This window comes from Podarcis muralis, chromosome 14 (assembly GCF_964188315.1).
Source record: "Podarcis muralis chromosome 14, rPodMur119.hap1.1, whole genome shotgun sequence".
NCBI lineage: Eukaryota > Metazoa > Chordata > Lepidosauria > Squamata > Lacertidae > Podarcis > Podarcis muralis.
Window position 1 is genome coordinate 28,914,143 of NC_135668.1, and position 22,004 is coordinate 28,936,146.

General features: G+C 46.6%; 1 protein-coding gene across 3 annotated transcripts in view; it reads left to right on the plus strand.

Moving 5' to 3' along the window:
• The window catches only part of GLCE (glucuronic acid epimerase), a 59,577-nt gene that overhangs the window by 29,573 nt on the left and 8,000 nt on the right, over positions 1-22,004 (plus strand). For all 3 annotated transcript variants that reach the window (XM_028705603.2, XM_028705605.2, XM_028705606.2), the window contains one exon: positions 19,198-19,799. In XM_028705603.2, the coding sequence (XP_028561436.2) occupies positions 19,211-19,799 (589 nt within the window). In that variant the 5' untranslated portion in view covers positions 19,198-19,210. The remainder of the gene's footprint in view (positions 1-19,197; positions 19,800-22,004) is intronic.

A 22,004-nucleotide genomic window follows, 5' to 3' on the forward strand; every position in this document is an offset into this window, starting at 1 on the left:
TGTATAATTTCAAAGGAAACCAAATATAGCTGATCCTATTAGGAAAGACCAAACATTTGCTATGATGGTGGTCCTATATGGAAAGACCAAAGGTTCGCCCACACATAGCTATGGCGGTGATGGTTCCTAAAACCAAGGGGAGAGGAGGGAGGGAGAACCAACTGATGAAAAGCTCCCTTGGCTGGAGGCTATTATTAACTTTCTGCATAGCAGCCTTTTCCAGGTTCGTTGTCACTTGTCGGAAGGCAGGACACATTTTGAAAGCAACTCTGCTAATATTAACTCCCCAACCCCAATATCGTTTCAAGGCTGGCTCTTCAAAGTAGTTTTTCCCCCCCTGGTACATTATGAAATGAAAATATTTATGTATTTATGCTTTCTGAGTTGTCAGCAACTCTCCCTATACAGTTCTTTTTTCTTTTTCTTTTTCTTTTACAATCAGCATTTTTCTCTTTCGGAAAGGTCATCCAGGCCAGCCTATTTATTCACACTTCCCTGAGGACTTGAAACTTATCTGCCCCGTTTTGGAAAACCTAGTTTGTTTTGCTGGACCAAGTAAAGCTCAAGCCAAATCCTGCATCTTCCATAGGAGTTGCCATTGACTCCCAAGTGCAAGCAGGTAGTGGTGTTCAGCATTTCATTTATTTATACATACATAGCATATTTTTTTGTACCACGCCCTTTCTGGGATAGAATCACAGATGGCCTAAAAATACTTTTAAAAATTAAAATGAAGCAGCTGCACAAATAACCATAGTTAAAAACATACAGATGCCATTGAACAATCTCATAGCAGTAGCAGCAACAACAGAAGAAACTATACTGGAACTGCCGGCGTTCTGTTTGGTAGACAGGAGCTGGCTTCTCTCTCTCTTAGGAACATAAGGTGAGGTTGGCTGCTAGAACAGACCAATGGCCCATCTAGTCCAGCATCCTGTTCTCAGAGGCCAACCAGATGCCCCAATGGGAAACCCACAAGCAGGACCTGAGTGCAAAGGCCATCTCCTCTCCTGTGGTTTCCAGCAATTAGTATTCAGAAGCATTGCTGTCTCCAACTGTGGAGGCAGAGCATAGCCATTGTGGCTAACAGCAGCCTTTGATAGCCGTCTCCTCTGGGAATTTGCCCAATCCTCTTTTAAAGCCGTCAAAATTGGTGGCCATTGCTGCCTCCTGCAGGAGTGAGTTCCATAGTTTAACTGTGGGTTGCATGATGAAGTCCTTTCTTTTATCCTTTCTGAATCTTCAGCTTCACTGGATGTCTCTGAGTTCTGGTGTTATTTGGGGGCGGGGGAACCTTGCCTTTATCCACTTTCTCCATGCCGTGCATAATTTTACAAACTTCTGCCGTGTCTCCTCTTCTCAAACTAACAGGTCCCATTTGCTGTAACCTTCATCCCTTGGATCATTTAGGTCGCCCTTTTCTGAACTTCCTTCTCCTTCTGCATGCCTCCTGCCACAGAGATCTGCCTGCGGCTCTGCGGTTTGAGCCTCGCCCACAACAATCTGAGCTCCAAAGGGCTTGTTCTCAGCAAGTGGTTAAACTTTAAACTGCTAAATTTTACTGCTCCCAGATTCTTTTCAGCTGCACAGAGGAGCTGTTCCTGCAAAGTCTGGGTGTGTCAGCAGGCTGGAGCTCAGCTTACTCCAAGTTCGGTGCACCTAGTCATGGTTGTGCTAATGTGGAGTTCATGACTAAATCCTCCTTTTAACCAGTTGGCAGTTGATCAAGACTCTCCTCTCTCTCTCTCTCTCTCTCTCTCTCTCTCTCTCTGTGTGTGTGTGTGTGTGTGTGTGCCTGTGTCCCAACCCTTGCTTCATTTCAAAGTTATTCCTGGAAGTAGCCCTTCGGCGTTTGCATAACTCCATGTGTGTCGCTCATGGGCATATTTGCTAAATGGCAAGGCAAGCCTCTTACTAACTTTCTTAGCTGGAGGAGTTTTAATTAAAAAGCTGCACACAGTGATGGATATGGTGCACGCACGATGGATAAAGTCTTGTATAATTTCTGAGAAGTTTTCGGGCTCTCCTGCCAACAGGCGCATTTATAATTTCCCTCTTTCTTTCTTTTTTGCCCAAAGTAATATTTATGTGATCAAGATTACGGATGGAGACGTCGCGTTGTCTGTTCCAGCACATATTTTTGCATGTATTTTTGTTAGGCTAATGATGCTCTTACGGGGGTCTATAGAGCAGTCGTTAGGCATTGGTTTCTGACGCGCTTGCAATCCCCTCCAAGCTTGCAAATCGATGAGCACTAAATACAGTGCAACACTTTGCCTCCTCCAGGGGAAAAGGGCAGCAGGCTTAGAAGTGATCAGGTTAGCTCTTTTTCTTTTTTGCCAGTAAGCAGTGGTAGTCAGGAGCAGGGTGCCAGTTGTTCTGGGAAGAGGCATCGTACTGTGAGCAAGTGTGTTGGCACAAGCTCTCGAGTTCTTCCTCCCCTCTGCATCATTTAATATAGATAATCCACAAGACGAATAAAACTACCTTCTTTCATTGACAGGAAATCTACCTTAGCTTGGCACTGATCTTGGCGGATGCAGGTGGGTGGGATGTGCTGTGTAATAGGGAGGGGCACGTCTGGATTTTGCTTTTTCTCCACCATTTTGCCGGTCCTAAGTTCAGTTCTCCATACTGGCCTATCAGTTTGCATTAAAAAAACACTCACAAAAATTCATCAGTGCCAATTTTCCCGAGTAGAATTTCCCTATCAACATTTCAGTACAGGTTATCCTAATAATTGTTTTACATGCAGTTTTGCCTAATATTCACATTGTTGCAAAGCAATTTCCACCCAAACATTTTTGCATGTTATTTTCACTAATATTTGCATTTCCCCCCCAGTTTATTTGCATCTTTGAACTATATTGAATAAAAATTGAAAGTGTGAATTCTGAAAGATGACTGTGTTTAGGTTTGCATAGTATTTCAGAAAATGTGAATGCAGACTGAATCTGGGTTTTTCCCCTCCCATCCCTACTATGTAACAGAAGCATTCAGTAACAAATAGCACTCAATCTCTTTCAATTGGAGTTCCTGCAGGTGTCAGAGATGCTGGAGAAGGGCCATACAGTAGCACACAGCACCTCCTTTGCATGCAGAATGTCCCCAGTGTCTCCAGGTAGGGCTGGGAGAGCCCTTGCCTAAAACTCTGGAGAGCTGCTGCCGGTCAGTGTAGACAGTACTGACTGAGCTAGATGGACTAGTGGCCTGACTCAGTAAAAAAGAGCTTCCTGCGTTCTACATTAACCTCGGCACCTTAACCTACGTGAACTCTTGCCTACTGTATCATTTATGGAATTTCTGTACAGTGGTACCTCGGGTTACATAACGCTTCAGGTTACAGACTCCGCTAACCCAGAAATAGTGCTTCAGGTTAAGAACTTTGCTTCAGGATGAGAACAGAAATTGTGCTCCGGCGGCACGGTGGCAGCAGGAGGCCCCATTAGCTAAAGTGGTGCTTCAGGTTAGGAACTGTTTCAGGTTAAGAAAGGACCTCCGGAACGAATTAAGTACTTAACCCGAGGTACCACTGTACTCACCCTTCAACAGTGTGTGAATTTTTGTAAAATGCCCCAGAAACAAATGATCATGATTTTATTGCAATGATTTAAAATGGTTAGAAGGTTGGGAAGGCACTCATACCAAAATATTATGGTAGATGCCCATACCTTTCTCCACCCTTGAGGTGTCTGGATACTCAGTGTTCATCCAGGAGTAACTGAATGCCTGCCATCTGTTTCAGCACCTTGCCCTAAAAAGAGGATATTGGTATCCTCTCAGAATCTTCTGGGTCTAGAGATGGATCTTTCAAGGCATGGCCTCCCAGCGCCCCCTCCTTCAAGGTACCTGGGACCACACCATCCCTCCCATTTTAGCAGAGACTCCTGGACCAGATCTTATCCCGCTCCATCCCTGCCCAGCGAAATAAAGCAAGCCACGATTTACAAGGTTCTTTATATTGGCTGTAAATATGTATTTAGAATTCTTAAACAGCTACAGTATTTAAAAAGATCTGTGGGCTATGCTGCCTGGCAAAGAGAGACAGCTCTTGGATGCTCTGCCTTATTACTAATTTCTGGATGTATTGGCCTATAACGGATAGTGGTAATTATTTGCAAGTTCCAGCGGTATGAATTATAGCAGCTCTTTTTATTAAAATGACACTTCAGTCATGAAAAATAATCATTCCATTGCTGGTGGAAAATTGGGAACGCTTTTAATTGTTCCCGAAACCTCTGCGATTACTGCAGAAGCAAATCTCACCGTAATGTAAAAATCAATAAAAATAATGCAATTTGTATCTGAGCGGAGTGCTTTAAGAATTCTTGATGCGCAGAGCACCTACACACGATCTAGCAGCCACAGGGCTCTGAATTAAGCGAAATCCATGGGCTTTGGAGGAAAAGGGGACCTGAAATGTATCAATTCTTACAGCAGTTATCTTTCTCATGCCTCTTCTCTCCCCCTCCCCCCCCCCGCCGCCAAAAAAATACTTTTTTAAAAAAAACCTCCCAGTGTGCAAACAGTGTAAAGAAGTCTGCAGAAAGAGATAATTAAATGCATTGGCATGAAACCGTGGATTATTTTTCTTTTAAAAGATTGGCTTGCTTAGGCTTCGTAACTCTTCCTTCTCCAAAATCCTCACGACGGGTAACAGTGCCTAAAATAAGGTTTTAAAACATCAGATTTGAAAATTATCCAGACCGTAATAACAAATTGACCGGGTGGTTTTAGCTCACCCGCTAAAAGTATTTTGGAGAGGATATTACAAATGCTTCTCCTACAGTATATTCTCAGGGATGCTTACAGCCCTGTAATGTAGCCCAACATTATCCCCATCCTTCTGGGTGGCAGGAGGATGCACTTGGGAGGCAATCCCTGTTCAAATGACCACTCCTTCCCTCTAACCCGTATTGGGTGGGACACAAGATTGCCCCCATCAGTGCAATGTCAGAAAGTGTATAGCTGCTTGTGTGTAGTGCCTCCCCGCTTTCTGAAATTGTACCAAATGTGCAGGTGTTGTGAGTGGGCCTGAAAGGTGCTGCCTTGCTTCCTTCTCCCCCCCCCCCTTCAAAGACTACATGCAAGCAGTCCTTGGCTGCATCAATGGCAGTCTAGTGTCCAGATCAAGGGAAGTAATGGTTTCACTCTATTCCACCTTGGTCGGACTACATCTGGAATGCTGTGTCCAGTTTTGCGTTCCGCAGTTTATTGACAAGCTGGAACATGTGCAGAGAAGGCTGACCAAAAGGGTCTGGGGTCTGGAAGGCAAGCCTTTCTGACAGTAAGACCTGTTCCCTTGGAAGGTGGTGGATTCCTCTCCATTGGCGGTTTCTAAACAGAGATTGGCTGGTCATCTATCAGGGCTTCTTTAGTTGTGATTCCTGCATTGCAGGGGGTTGGATTAGATTGACCTTTCTGGTCCCTTCTACTCAACAATCCTATGATTCTGTGCTTTGCCTCCTGGGCCACTCACAGGCTGGTGCTGGTGCTGGCAAAGGGATCTGATTGTGATTTTATTGGTATAGCACACAGGTGATTTCAGGAAGTATCCAGCAAAGTACAACCGTACCTTGGTTCTCAAATGTAATCCATTCCGGAAGTCAATTCGACTTCTAAAATATTCAAAAACCAAGGTGCGGCTTCTGATTGGCTGCAGGAGCTTCCTGCTCTCAAACAGAATCTGTGTCGGACGTTCAGCTTCTGAAAAACGTTCAAAAACCAGAACACTTACCTCTGGGTTTTCGGCATTTGAGAACCAAGGTCCTACTGTACCTCTCTTAGCACAAACATTTCTGTTTATGTAGTGGAACTGCCTCTCCTCTCCCTGTGTGCCCTTCCTCAGATTTGCTGGTGGGACAACCTAGCACAGATTTTGAGGTTGTGCAGCAAGAGAGAGAAGGGGGCATTCCTTTGTGCTAACAGAACTACTTCTGTGGGATCCTGCCCTTCTTAATCTCCACTTTATTATTTTATTACTTAATGCATTGATATCCCACCACGGTCTCCAAGGAGATCAAGGCTGTGTGCATGGTTCTCCCCCTCCTCATTTAATCCCCACGACAACCCTGTGAGGTAGGTCGACTGAGAGGCAGTGAATGACCCAGGGTCACCAGGTGAGCTTTGTGGCCAAGGGGGGATTTGAACCTCAGTCTCTCCCTGGTCTTGGTCCAGCCCTCTAATCGCTACAACACAGTGGCTCTCACGCTTGCACAGCTGTGGGTGGGGAGGTACTGTGCCTTAGTGGCAGAGTACAGGATTTGTACAGTGAATGTTCCAGGCAAAATTGTCTACATTGCTAGCAGGCGAAGGCTTTGCTCAAGACCCTGGGAGAGAACCGATCCTGTTCTGACTCAGGAGGGATTTGCATACGAAAGGTCTCCACAGCATCTCCAGGTAGACCTGCCAAAGCCCCTTTTCTGAAACCCTGAAGAGCAGCCACCACTCTGTGTGGACCATGGGTAGGCAAACTTAAGGCCTGCGGGCCGGATTCGGCCCAATCGCCTTCTAAATCCAGCCGGCGGACGGTCTGAGAATCAGCGTGTTTTTACATGAGTAGAATGTATGCTTTTATTTAAAATGCATCTCTGGGTTATTTGTGGAGCATAGGAATTCATTCATTTTTTTCTCCAAAATATAGTCCGGCCCCCACAAGGTCTGAGGGACAGTGAACCGGCCCCCTGCTGAAAAAGTTTGCTGACCCCTGGTGTAGACAGTACTGAGCTAGGTGAACAGAGGTTCAGTAGAAGGCAGCTTCATCTGAATGTCATTTTTCAGCGGATTTCAGAGCAGCCCTTAAAGCTGGAGGTTTGCAGGACCAGCTGCTCTTCAAGGAGTTTGTCTCCCCATCTCTCTCCAATGGCAAAGGAGATTCCCACAATGGAGGTGACTCCACCCTGTAGTTTACTCATTCTTAGGAGGCTTCTGTAACCTCAGGCACAGGGGGCTGGTTATTGATTGCTTTTGATGCCTGCCTGTCTCTCTCTCCCTCCCCAACTCAAATGCAGCAGGATGTGCTGCAGTATCATAGCTGAGCATCTTTTGAGCAGCCTGTAAACAAGCCTTTTGTTTCCAGAGATTTCCAGGCAACTTCAAGGTTAAGATACGGAGCTGCTAAGTAACTCCCACACATTCGATAAATGCCACCTGTGATATGTATTTGTTCCCCTTCCTTTCTGTTTAAGTGACAGCTGTCATTGCAGGGTGCGTGTGCCCATCCCAAGCAATCCCATTCCTTGAGGTTACCTGAGGCCACGATGCTAATCCCCCCCCCCCCCCAGCGGCTGGCTGTTGCTCCTTGAGTAATTCTTGGTGCTTTGGCAGCTGCTGCAGAGAGAACGTGGTGGCCTTATTGTTTGCAAGTGAGTAGATGTGCACAGAGGTGTTTAGAGCATGGGGTGAACTTAACCAGAATGTAAGAAGAGCCCTGCTGGGTCAGGCCAGTAGCCCATCTATTCCAGCATCCTGTTCTCATACTGGCCAACCAGATGCCCCAATGGGAAGCCCACAAGCAGGATACGAGCACAAGAGCCCTCTCCCCTCCTTTTGGTTCCCAGCAACTGGTATTCAGGGGTGTTGCTGCCTCCCAGCTGTGGAGGCAGAGCATAGCCATCCTGGCTAGTAGCTATTGATTGCCTTCTCCCCCCTGAATTTACCCAATCCTCTTTTAGAGCCATCTAGGTTGGTGGCCACTGTGTGAGTGAGTTTCATTGTTTAACTCTATACAGTGGTACCTCGGGTTACATATGTTTAGGTTACATATGCTTCAGGTTACAGACTCCGTTAACCCAGAAATAGTACCTCGGGTTAAGAACTTTGCTTCAGGAGGAGAACAGAAATCGCGCAGCGGTGGCAGCAGGAGGCCCCATTAGCTAAAGTGGTGCTTCAGGTTAAGAACGGACCTCCAGAACGAATTAAGTTCTTAACCTGAGGTACCACTGTACTACGTGAAGGGCTTTCTCTTTTTTGATCTGTCCTGAATCTTCAAACATTCAGCTTCATTGGATATCCACAAGTTCCAGCGTTATGAGAGGAGAAAATCTTTTCTCTATCCACATTCTCTGTGCTGTGCATATTTTTAATAAATTTCTTGCATGTTGCCTCTTGCCCTTTTCTCATGCAAAGAGTCCCCAACGCTGCAACCTTTCTTTACAGGGAAGTTGCTCCACCCCCTTGATCGTGTTGGCTGCCCTTTCCTGAACCTTTTCCAACTCTACAATATCCTGGTGGCGAAAGGAATTTCTCCCATCAGCTGTTTAGATAAACCTGGAATGAAGCCAGCCTTGCCGCTTGCTGAAGAGGAACCTACATCAATGTGTAATGCCCTCGAGATGTTTTGATTTACCATTCCTGTCGCCCCAGCTGCCCCACGGGTTGGGGGGCTTGCATCTGAGCTCCCTCAGTGGGCCGTTTTGGCAGGCGAATGGAACACCCTCCTCCTCAGTCACATGATGTCATGGCGACGCCCCCTTGGGTTCCACCTTGAAAGGCAGGTGGCATGGTATACATTGAAGAAAGCACAGAGTAAGCTTTATAAATAGCAATAATAGGTGCAGCTTGGCACCCCTTGGAGGGCAGTTAATGAGGTTTACCAAGGCGGCTGTTTGGGGACTTGCGCCTGGTCTATAAATAGGGGTGCAGCGAAGCTGACGAAACAGCGCTAAGGTCTTTCATCTGTTGCGGAGACTTCCTTCATCAATCTCCAAAGCAACAATGTGGTGCTTTGCTGGCTTCAAGGGGGCCTTGTAATGCATTTGCAAGCAGCTGGCAGAGTTTGGCGTTCTTGTTTGTGCCATTAGCAAAAGGGGGTGGGGGGCTTAATAGTCTAATCCATCTGGAGAGCAAGTAGATTTATTAGGCTCCACACTAAATGGGCTCATAATTACGACAGCCATTTCCGCTCACTCCCATTTCCCACCCTCACCCCCCAGTACACGAACCAGCATGGTTCAGAATCTCACAGCAAGGAGAAAATTGCACATAATTTGCAATTTTGACAAGGATTAGAACCTCCAGCCACTTTTTATATAATTTGGCATTATTTTTTTTAATGACACATACAACAGAGCCATCATTTTCAAGACAGCCCTGGCAAATCTGGAACCGTATTTGCTAACCAGATAACACTGATACAGTATTCTTTACTTGAACTTTGTTCTTTTAACCCATGTGCAACTGTACTCATTCTGTGTGCTTATAGTTTTGTTTTTCATCTTTTAATTTTCACCTGTTATCCCTGTCCTCTTCTGTTTACTATACGTTATAAAACGAAATAAGAAAAACTTACAAACATAAATAAATAAATCTCACAGCATGTTAGATAGGCAGCGACTGAGTTCAAAGAAAGGAGTCTCCCATTTGTCTGAATACTTTGTGGCTCTGTCTGCACAGAGGTCCAGTGTTTTGAGTTGGGCACCCCCGTTTTGCGCTTTGTGTTTCTCAAGGTGACTGGATTCTAGCTGTGGTGGTTTGGAATTGTTCACGTTCAGTTTTAGCAATAGCTCAAACCACCCATTGAGATCTAGACGCTGGGAAAAGAGCATTTCAATAGCATTGCAGATTTTTTTGATTTTTTTTTAAGATGCCTCAGACCGGAGTTGGCAACATTTCACTGGCCCTGAATTTATACACCTCGGGCCTAATGTCTGTTGGAGTGCGATCTTAGTGCAGTGTTAATGTGTCCCATGCTGGCTCTGTGTGTGTGAATGAATGAATGGGCTTGAAATGGGCATTCGGCAGAGTGCTTTGACAGAGCAGGTGGAGGTTTGCCAGAGCAGCAAAATGGGTCTACCTGGGAGGAGGGAATTTTTCACTGTGGAACAGGGTTGGGAATTTTTGCATCTTACGCAGGGGCTCCGTTCCCAGGGTTCTGCATATATGTAAAAATTTGTATAATCAAACCGCTCCTGGGCAAGCATCCCTCGCCTTCTGGAGCCAGCCACTGAGTGGGCCTTGCGCGCCCCCCCACCCCAGCAAGGCAGAGAGTTTAAAAGCTTTTTTTTTTTTTTTTACACTGGGTAGCCCTGACACAAAAATAGCTTTTAAGCTTTCTGCCTCGCTTGCATTTAACTTGCAGAATTTCAGCCAGCCTTCCACCACATATGGTTGAATGTGCACAAGTTAAATGCATGTTAGAGGCAATCATACTGTACTCTCTGTTTCTGGCAAAGCAGTCTCAGTTCAGTCTTAGATCTATGGTTCCGTTTGCCAACCTTCTGCCCTCCAGATGTTTAGGACTACAACTCCTAGCAGCGCCAGCATCAACGAAGTGTGCTGGCTGGGGCGGGGGAGCTGATAAGAGTTGCAGTCCAAAACATCTGGAGGGCACCAGGTTGGGAAACTGGCATGTTCCAGTTCAGTTTTCTGAGGTTAGTCCTTCCACACTGAGTGCCAGGTACAGCAGCCCTGGTCACATTTCTCTTCCTGCAGCCCCTTCTGTGCCCATCAGTCCGTCCCCACAGCTTGCGAAAAGAGACCAGATGAGTTGCTCTTCTTGGGTTTCCTAGCCTTTAGCAGAGGCAGCCATGAGGTTTGGAGAAAGCAAAGATTTTTCTGACAGATCACCATATGACTTTAGGAAGCTGTGTGTATGGCTAGGTCACCAACAACTAAGTCTGGGTACATAGCAAAAAAACAACAACACAACCCCACACGCACACCAAAGGAAGAAGCCTGAATAAATGTCTCGCCTGCTGCTTGTTGATAACTTGTGATGTAGGGACTCAGTATTGAAATTCACAATGATTTCTATTAAGGGGAAAAATTCAATATTTGGTAGAGATCTGCTGATGTTTCACTTTTAAATTAGGTGCTCGAAGGGACCTCTTGCTAACGACTGAGTTGGATTGCCATCACAAAATTGCAGAACCATTCCTGGGCACTCTGTCATTCTGCTAAACAACTTATGGGTGTTTCTTTCAAATGCTACACAGATGGAATATGGCTAACAGCCGTAATTAAATAGTAAATCTGTTCTAAAGAGTCAGCCAGCACAGAAAGCCCCTACGTAGATTCAATTATCGTAACACTGTTCATTTGTATTTGTATGGTATTATAACTTTTTTTCTTCCTCCACTGCACAAAGAAAATCAGTGCATTGTTTAAAATTCTGCTCTGGGTCTTTATCAAGTCAAGATGCATTTAAAATGCTAGCTGCAGAAAGATTAAAAGGCAGATTAATTGTAAATAAGCCATTAATTAGGCATTTGCATTCAAATCAGCGTTTTTTCCTTTCCAGAGAGAAACAGCTGAACACTATTTGGATATTTTAATGCCCCAGGAGTTCATGTGAAATCATTGCATAATCTTGCCTCCTGTCTCAAGCTCTGGGCAAAGCTGCCCCAAGACACTTTGGTACCTGAGGAGGACCCCAAAATAGTGCCCCCCCTACCGGGAAGAAGGAGGCAGGGAAGAGCTACATCAGGAACAAGGGGACAGAAAAATCTGCTGCTGGGGACGTTGGTCTCACCTTGCCTCATGGGTGGGATGGTCTCTGCCCTGGGGCACTGTTTCCAGTTAGTGTGAACCAGGTGCGGGGAATGCTTGGCCTCCCTGATGCTGCTGAATTACAATTCCTATCAGCCACACCAAATGTGGCCAGGGATGATGTGTTTTGTACTACAGCAACCCCCGGGAAGCCAAAGATTTCCCATCCCTGGTGTAGATAGTTCTACCGAGCTAGCATTTCTTTATTGCATTTCTATCCCACCATTTCCTCCAAGGAGGGACGCGGGTGGCGCTGTGGGTAAAACCTCAGCGCCTAGGACTTGCCAATCGCATGGTCGACGGTTCGAATCCCTGCGGCGGGGTGCACTCCCATCGTTCGGTCCCAACCTAGCAGTTCGAAAGCACCCCCGGGTGCAAGTAGATAAATAGGGACTGCTTTCTAGCGGGAAGGTAAACGGCGTTCCGTGTGCTGCGCTGGCTCGCCAGATGCAGCTTGTCACGCTGGCCACGTGACCCGGAAGTGTCTGCGGACAGCGCTGGCCCCCGGCCTATAGAGTGAGATGAGCGCACAACCCTAGAGTCTGGCAAGACTGGCCCGTACGGGCAGGGGTACCTTTACCTTTACCTTTATTTCCTCCAAGGAGCTCAAGGGTGGTGTACAAGGTTCCCCCACTTCTCATTTAATCCCCACAACAACCCTGTGAGGTAGGTTGAGATAGCAGTGACCAACCCGAGATCACCCATTGAGTTTCGTTGCCAAGTGGGGATTTGAACCCTGATCTCCCAAGTCCTGGTACAACACTCTTAATTATGATGTTGCATTGGCTCTCTATGTGTGAAAACACGCACACACACACACACACGCACACACGGGAAAAGGACAGGGAGGGAAGAGGAAAAATGCAAACTTGGACACCAATTCTTAAACAGTTATTCTTACAATGACCAGCTGGCACAGTTCAGGGGTAGGAGGTGCCTGATGGAGCTGGGCTTTCGGCAGAGCTGATGGAAGGAGCCCTGCATTGTGGTGCTTCCACAATAACTTGGGAGCATTTCTGTGTGCTGGGGTAAAATGAGTCCCTTTCTGTACTTGGTTGTGTTGTTTTTTTTTTTTAAAAAAAGCATCCATGCATGTGCGAGTTGCTTGGTGAATCCCTTAATACTCAGGCTTGCTGAGAGCAGTGCAGATAGTGGGAGGATGAGGAAGGAAATGCTGCTTTGGACGGACCCTCCAAGTGCCAATCTCCTGTTCCTGGGGCTTATAAAAGCACTGCTTCTGCATGTATCTCGCCTTTGCCAAGCCCCCGGCTTGGTGGCCTCTGTGTTCATTTCAGAGCTAGATTAGACTGGCCCAGATTCTTGAGAGTAAACAAGGGCCTTATCTAGGTGTAGCAGAAATCCCTGATCTTTGCATTTAAAGGCTGTCCCCCCCCCCTTCTTGCATCCAAAAGAACATTGTGGTGAGGTGCCTGCAGAAACATAGACTCTTTTGGCTGTTCATTTTGGAAACATGCTTTAATGTCTCCCTTTATTTTTAGCCTTGAGAAGCTGCCCTGGTGTTTTGCACCACCTGAATTGCCACCAGTGGATCACTGATAGGTAATAAGGGGAATGGAATCTTTTTGCCCGATCCATATAGCCCACTGTGATCAGTAGGGGAGCAGAAGAGCTTCACAAGGCGGAAAGAGCATCTAACATTCATTCTACTCACAGTAGGCCTATTGAAGTTAACAGACCTAAGTTAGGAGCGAGACCCCATCAGCATGATAACATCTCTGCTCAGAGATCTGCACTGGTTACCTGTTTGTACCAAGCCATGTTCAGCCATGTATTAGTATACAAAGCCCTTAACTTGGAGCCGAGATCTCCTTACCCCAGATAGGCTCACTTGGCCACTCTGAAATGGGGAACTGTCACTGTTCTGGGTACCTCATAATATTGGTTCCGCATTTGTAAGAAACCAATCTTGTTATTGTGGCAGCGCAAAGACCTTGGAACTCCCTGCTTGTTGACATCAAGCAAGTGTCTTCATTGCACTCTTTCAGGAAAAACAAGTCTGCAAGTTGATTTTGCAAATGGAGGCTCTGGTTCGGCTATAACCAGGCACATCGCCCAAAGCCGAGTATCTCCTATTTCTAAGTTAATTTCTGGTAAATTCAGCATAAAAAACCCCAGAACCCTTGCACAGCTTTTGCTGACCAAACACCTTTGCCTACGATTCTGGCATGGCTGTGATGCACACACAACCCGGTGATGAACTCATAAATTCAGCTCCCTCGCTCTCTGTCTCTGATCTATGCTAAGGAGGGCAATTGCCTCCTTCTTTGAAGTGCTAATGTAATTCTGACAGTGGCCGCACATTGTACAAGCTGTTCACCATCTCATTTGCCATTAAGGATGCAGGTGAATGAGCCTTAAAAAAGAAAGGGAGAAAGCAGGGTGAATTGTCACCGGCGTGGGATGGTGGCAATAAGCCTGGCGATGTTGGATCTGGAACTAGATGAGAGCAGAAAGCCAGCTGCAGCAGTGAAACACGGAGGTGTGGTAGGGGCTCCTCTCCCTCCCTGTGCCCTGTGCCCCTGCGTTGTAGCAGCCTTGTACCTGCAGACTGTTGGTCCATTGACTAGTGTCTCCTACTCTGAAGGGCAGCACCTGTCCTGCATTTCAGACAGGAAGTCTTTCCCAGCTGAACCTTGAGATGATGGAAGCTGAACCTGGGACCTTGTGTATGCAGCTACCCAGTGATGACCCTTCCTGCCAAAGGAGTCCTAGTTCTTCTCCTCCTTGTTGTTCATTTATATAGCACTGTCCATGCACATTACTCTGTACACAATTAGAATAAGGCATTTTATCCTAAAGGGCATGCAGTCTGCATAAGAACCTAAGAAGAGCCTGCTGGATCAGGCCAATGGCCCATCTAGGCCAGCATTCTGTTCTTGCCTCAATAGGAGGCCTCAATGGGAAGTCTGCAAGCCCTCTCCCCTCCTGTGGTTTCCAGCGACTGGCATTCAAAAGCATTTATGGCTCCAACTGTGGAGGCAGAATGTAGCCCTCAATAGCCCCCTCTTCCATTTGTATAACCCTCTTTTAAAGCCATCTAGCTTGGTGGCCATCACTGCCTCCTGTGGGAGTGAGTTCCATAGGTTAGCTACGTGCTGTGTGAAGATGGGCTTTCTTGTTTATCTGTCTCGAACAGGGGTCAGCAACCTTTTTCAGCCACTGTCCCTCAGACCATGTGGTGGGCTGGAGTATATTATAAAAAAAATATGAACAAATTCCTATGCTCCACAAATAACCCAGAGATGCATTTTCAATAAAAGCACACATTCTACTCATGTAAAAACATGCTGATTCCCGGACCGTCTCTGAGCTGGATTGATAAGGCGGTTGGGACGCATCCGGCCCCTGGGCCTTAGGTTGCCTACTCCTGGTCTCAAACCTTCCAACAGTCAGCTTCAGTGGATGGGTCCACTGAGTTCTATGTCTAAAACAGTTGATTTTGAGTTCCAGGGAAATGCACTGGCCACAGAACCGTAGAGATGGAAGGGACCACGAGGGTCATCTAGCCCAACCCCCTGCAATGCATAAATCTTTTTCCCCAGCGTGGGGCTCAAACCCACAGCCCTGAGATGAAGAGTCTTATGCTTTATCGACTGAGCTAACCATGCTGTCAATGCATTCTGGGGTTTTTTTTCTTCTTGATTAAAGGCTGCTGATGCCTGGAACGTATTAGGATAGCCTTGCCTGGCTGATGGGAATTATAGTCTAAAACATATGGAGGGTGCCAGTTTGGGGAAGCCTGCTCAGAACCCTTCCAGGCTCCTCCAGGAAACCTAGAAGTCATATTTCTTCTACCTTGAGTGTCTGAATTTTTTTTTATAGGTGAGCATACAGTCACATGAATGTGGAAGCACACCCATTGCCCTTATATATTATAAATTAAAAGAGATGACTCTGAAAGTGCTATTTTGATGCCTGTCTCTCTGAGTGCTTTTCCTGTTCCTTCAGTTCTTCATCTGTGTTTACACTGCAAGGGTCTTAACTTATTTAGGGGTGGGGCGGAGCCAGTGGAGAAACAGTGGGCCGTTTGTTGCCTGCGTGTAGCTGTTTCCTGCAAACAGAATAGTTAAAGAGGATCTGTTCTTCCTTCTCCTCCCTTGAGCGCCACACCACACACCTCCAAACAAGAAGATTTCTCATCTCTCATCGGCAGCCATCACAGCTGGATGCTGGAAAACAAACAAAATCCCTGAAGCCCTGGCCTCCAAGTGGGATAAGTAACAAAAACAACAACCCAAGCAGTCTTCAATATTTTAAAAGCAAGCCCTAGGAAAGAAAGAGCAGGGCGGGGGGGGGGGGGGAGAGAACACGCCAGCTCTAAAGGAGAAACCATGAGGGAATCAACTTAGGGAAGCTTTGTCAAAGTTTTTTCTGCTTCCCGTCTCGCTTTTTTTTATCTTCTCGTGTGAGCAACAAGGTTATAGAGAATTGCACTCAAGGCAAGATGTGTAGCCACATAACGATATATAGAAATCTGGCAGTGTTCTCTCCTATAATGTAGCTCATGTAACTGAATTCAAAATGTGTTTTATATTTTCTTTTCCTTCTCTGGAGGTGGGATGAGAGACAGCAGCAAATTTTTGAGTGTTTTTAATTTTGCAGAAAATGTGTTTATTCTTGTTGGCATTTCCATAAGAGTGAAATTGGTGGGTTTTTTGTTTAAAGAATTAGATATACCCCGTATTCTTCAACAATATGGGACATTTTCCTTGTTAAGTGTGAAACGGCCGGGTGGGAGCCAACACAGTGTGGAATTGTGAAATGAATGAAGGGTAAACCAAGGTCCCATCAACTTGAGACTGGCTCGATGTTACCTGTCCGATGGGGGCAGGTATATATCCACTGATGTCATGGCTTCAACCTCTCCTTTTCCTTTGAGGTGAAAGGATAGCATGTAGATGGTTGCATTCATCACTTTCTGTCTTGGGTAGCAGGTGGTATCAAACCCGGCTTCAGTGTCCTAGCTGAGACAGTGTAGAGTAGTGGTTAGAACCCAAAGTGTGTGGTACTGCCCCCCTGGCCCTGGCAGGCAATGGGATTGGGGGCAGTAAGAGGCAAGGGTGTGGCAGACAGGCTCTGGAGGTGTATATATCTATCAGGCTTTGTAAAGCTGGTATCACTGGAACAAGTTCATCAGTTTTGTTGAATTGATTATACTAAGCAATTTTAATTGGGTTTTGAATAAATGTGCAATTAACTGTTACTATTTTGAATCCGATTGTTACTGTCTTCCTTAATAGGCTGTGCAAACTGCTATTATAAATAATGCCTTTTACGGGGGAAGGGAGGGGGCAGTATGGAACCAAGGGGACAGTGGCCTGAAAACGTTTGCGAACCTCTGCCCTTGTTGGACTAGGAACTGGAAGACCAGGGTTCAAATCTCTGCATAGCCATGAAGCTATGACCCTGGGCCAAGCAAACCATATCAGCCTAAAACCTATCTCGCAGGGTTGTTGTGAGCATAAAATAGGGAGAATAATCTATCAACTGCTTTGGGGGGGCAGGGGTGTGAGGTGGGATATAAATGTAATAGATAAAGCTCAGATTAGCAAGCAAGCAAGTGTAGGGCACACTGTTAGTGTCGTGAGCAAGATCCCAGCATAGAGGGCCACTAGTCTAAGACCCACTGTGTGTTTGAAATGGGGCAGGTATTTCTTGCTGTGCTTTAGCAATGTATGGACCAGCCCTAGCTTGGAAGGTTTCCGCAAGAGGTCAAGAGCCTCTGATGAGAGTTTATCTTGCCCCTTCTATGTGCTCTGGATATCATCTTGCTCTGTGTGGGAATGGAAGCAACTCTGGGTCTTTCCAGGACAGCTGTGAGGCAGACACACACACACAGCAAATTATGCAATGGTTAGCTTGCCTGAAGCAGTGCATTTTCTTCCAACACCTCCTTCGTCACCCTTTCCAAAATAGCTTGCCAAGTTGCGTCCCAAGTACATATTTTATAGCTTGTGTTGAGTTGAAGATGTCCAATTGAACCTTAAGTGCCTATTTAAGTCACTGAGGCAGGCCAAATGAAGGGTCAAGTGGGGAGATGTAGTTGTCGCCATGGCAGAGCTCAAACAGGGCTCCGTCCAAAGGGGCTCTGGTTCCTTTCCCAATTCAAGGCCACCAGCACAAGAGTCCCTCTTGACCTGCCCAGCACCCTTGGTGTGAATTGGCAAAAGCGCAAGCCAGCTAAGTTCCACCCCTCCGCCCAGATGACTGCGAAAACTCAAGGCTGGAGAAACTATTTTCATTGCGGGAATGGCATTGAGGACAATGGCGTTTCTGTCCAAGCAGCCTTCTCGTTTGCCAAAAAGAGGGAGCTTTTCTGGCCATGCTAGCGTTTGGTTCAGCCGGTTACGGTGTATATCGGTGCTTTTCAAATTCCCTGTGCTTGAGGAACCTTTTCTGCCTTGATGCACCTGCCATCTTTGTTAGCCATGGAACATCTGTGGATTTCTCTTCCGCCCATAGCCATCTGTGCTGTAGCGTTTAAGAGTCTCGTACTGGGACCTGGGGGAGACCAGGGTTCAAATCCCTACTTGGCCATGAAGCTCACTAGGTGACCGTGGGCCATTCATTCACTCTTGCCCTAACCTACCTCACAGGGTTGTTGTGAGGATAAAAGGGGGCGGGGAGCTATGTACACCACTTTGTGCTCCTTGAAGGAAAGGTGGGGTATAAATGCAGTAAATAAATACTGAATTTAGGGTCAGGTTCTAGGCTGCATGGACTACTTGTGCAGAAAACTGGACTCTCTCTCTCTTGTATCCCTCTCATGCATTTGCAAGGGAAGTTGGGTAGCAGCAGGTTGCCTCTTTCCTAGATAAGCTTCCCTAATGAATTTCCTGTTAGAAACATAATAACTGCCCTGTTAGATCAGGTCAACAGCCCATCTAGTCCAACATCCTGCTCTGACAGTGGCCACTCAGATGCCCATGGGAAACCTACAAGCAGGATTTGAGCTGTATCCAGCAACTGGTATCCAGACGTTTCGCTGCCTCTGGCTGTGGAGGTAGGACATCATGGTTGCTGATAGGCCTCTTCTCCTCCATGAATTTTCCTATTCCTTTATTAAAGCCAAGTGGGTGGCCATCCCTGTCTCCTGCAGGAATGCTATGTGATAGCTCTGTTGCTTAGAGCGTGGTGCTCATAACGCCAAGATTGCAGGTTCAATCCCCGTATGGGACAGCTGCATATTCGGGTTGGACTAGATTATCCGCAGGGTCCCTTCCAACTCTATGATTCTATGAATCTGTGGAGGAGCGAGTTCCATAGTTTTAACTACGCACTGTGCCTCTGTTGTTCCTCTCCTTCAAAACATTCAAAGTAAGTGACCTTATATGTGCTGGCTGTGGCTCCCCCTTGTCCTCCCCAAATATCGGGGAGGTTTCCAGGTCCCCATTGGCCAGTCCTCCGAATGTAGGGTTGCCATATTCCAAAAAGTAAAATTCCTGATACTCGCGAAGTTGTTGAAAACACCAAAACTGTTGAACTTTTGTGGGAAACATACCCCCAAAATAGTAGGTTTTAAGCTGTTTCCACTGCTTTTCCCATCATGTTGCCATACATCCGGGTTTCCCCTGACATTTTGCCCTGGACGCCATTTTTAAACCCCAAAACCCAGACATGTCAGGAGTTTTCCTGACGTATGGCAAGCCTATCGGAATGAAACCTCTGTCCCTTCTTTGTTTGTTTCAGGTATGGTGTGAATATGCGCTGCTTGGCGACCCGGGTCAACTATAAGACTTTGATCGTCATCTGCGTTCTGTTCACCCTGGTCACGGTCCTGCTGTGGAATAGATGCTCCAGCAACAGGGCAGCCCCACCCTTCCTGCGTAGCCCTAGCAGTGCCTTCCGAGCGGACGGACTGGAGAAGCGAGTGGCCGCTTCGGAGAGCAACAAGGATGTGAACGGCCCGGCCAAGCAGCAGCAGCAGCAGAGTGAAGAGGCCTCCCCGCAAGAGCAGCAGAAGGCGCCCCCTGTGGTTGGGGGCTTCCACGGGAACAAGGCGCTGGGGCTGAAATACGAGGAGATTGACTGCCTGATCAATGATGAGCACACCATCAAAGGCAGGAGAGAAGGGAACGAGGTCTTCCTGCCCTTCTCCTGGGTGGAGAAGTACTTTGAGGTCTACGGGAAGGTCGCCCAGTACGATGGGTACGACAGGTTCGAGTTCTCCCACAGCTACTCCAAAGTGTACGCGCAGAGGGCGCCTTACCACCCAGATGGCGTCTTCATGTCCTTTGAGGGCTACAATGTGGAGGTCCGGGACAGAGTGAAGTGCATCAGTGGCGTCGAAGGTGGGTCTTTCGTTGCTCTTTTTCTTTGCAGGGGAGGAAGGGGAGCTTGTGGCCCTATAGATACTGTTGTTAGACTGCAATTTCCATCATTCTTGATGATTGGCTCTGCTGGCTGGGGCTTATGGGAGATACTCCACAGTTACTACATAGTTACTACAGATCTGGTGAGTAGTAGAACCTGACTTTTCAGGACATGATTCAACTTGCCCACGGAATTCACATGATTCGGTTTGTGTGCTTTCGGGTTGCTTTTCTGAAAACGAGCAAACAAAACAGATAATATCTATCTTTTCTATCACCTACAAGCATTCCTAGACGATAAAGCCTATCTTGCATTTTAGTAAACTATTTTAAATCATTTTCCAAATCTGTTGCCTTTGGGGGGAATGTCCTTTTCAATGTAGCCTGTTATCTGTCCTGCTTATTATTATGAATCTCCTTTTGCTTACATGTCTCAAGGCAATTTGCAGACATATCATAGGGACCTGGGGAGCTGCCTTGTACTGAGCCCAGACCATTGGTGCATTTAGCTCAGTACGGCCTACACTGACTGGCAGCAGCTCTCCAAGGTTTAAGAGTTCTCTTTCTGCCCTACTTGGAAATGCCATCAAGAACTGAACATGGGGTTTTCTTCAGGCAAAGCTGTTGCTCCTATCGCTAAGCTAGGGTTCGTACCAGTATCATAAAATGATATTGGAAACAGGTTTAAAAACTACACAGAATGAACACCTGATCTTAAAAAGCTTGTTGAATCAAAAGGTTTTCAATTCCCGCCCCCCCTGGAAATTAGAGATAGGGTGTGCCTGTTATATCTCATTAAGTGTACAGTGGTACCTCAGGTTAAGTACTTAATTCGTTCCGGAGGTCCATTCTTAACCTGAAACTGTTCTTAACCTGAAGCACCACTTTAGCTAATGGGGCCTCCTGCTGCTGCCGCGCCGCCGGAGCACCATTTCTCTTCTCATCCTGAAGCAAAGTTCTTAACCCGAGGTACTATTTCTGGGTTAGCGGAGTCTGTAACCTGAAGCGTATGTAACCCGAGGTACCACTGTATAGCTAATAGATAGGATTTTACACTGGAAACCTCTTAGAAGCCAGCTTGGCAATTAAGTAGTATATAGTTTTATTATTATCAATATTAATGTATATAGCCATAAATAACTAAAGAGCAACCGTTTCTTAAAAAAATATATTCCTGGCCTGGTTGCCTGCAGGAGATTTCTTATTCACCCCAGGCGACTACTTGCAAGCCTAGTCTGGTGGGATCACTTCTTAAGCGGAGAGCCTCTCCTGTCAAGTAGATTGCAAGGCAGTGAAGGAGTTCATTTTAGGTTTCCTCCAGTCTCATTCCCACAATGTCATTGTGTTGTCTGGTGTCCTGTGACCTGGAGAATTTAATCATGTCATCTTTCTAAATTAACAGCTGCAAGCGAAGCTTTTATAGCAGGCGTAGGGCTGGTGCCTCTCTCCCGGATCCCGAGGCCTGCGCCTCTCGCAGAGACCCCTCTTCATTAATAAGCAAAGCATCTTTTAGCATTTGAGATATTACATAGCGCTCTTTAAATAGTTCCCCTGGCGCTTTTGCCCTTCAGGCAAACACATCCATCAAGTGACTATCACAGACACTTATCGGCATTATGAAGTGCGGATGATACGTGGAAATGCATTTTCTTTAATTTTGTTTCGGTAATCTTTCTGTCACGCTCGGTTTGAGGCATAACCGCTCTCCGAGCTAGACGCTGCTGTGTTAAGGGGAGAAGCCATTGTTAGGCCTAAGCCTACAAGAGGGTCCAGCTGGTGGAGCTGACAGTGGGTGACACTAGATCTGCCTCGAGGGGAAAGGCCTTCGTACCTCTGCGGTAGACCCACCTGCTCTGCATGCAGAAGGTCGCAGGTTCAGTCCCTGGCAGCATCTCCAGCAGGTGGGGCTGGGGAGAGCCTCTCGCCTGAAATCCTGGAGTGCTGCTGCTGGTCAGTGTAGACAATACTAAGCTGGATGAACTAGTGGCGACAGAAGGGTAAATTACTTTTAGATCGGTTGTCAGAGTCAGGCTAAAAGTGCAAGCCCCACTGAGTGGAGTGGGAAAGACTCCTGAGTTGGCCTGTTTCGGGTTCCAGATTAATTGGCACTCACTTGCTATGTTATCAAGCAAGCTGGGCAGGATTCTTCCCACCAGACTTTATTATTTTTTGCATTTATATCCC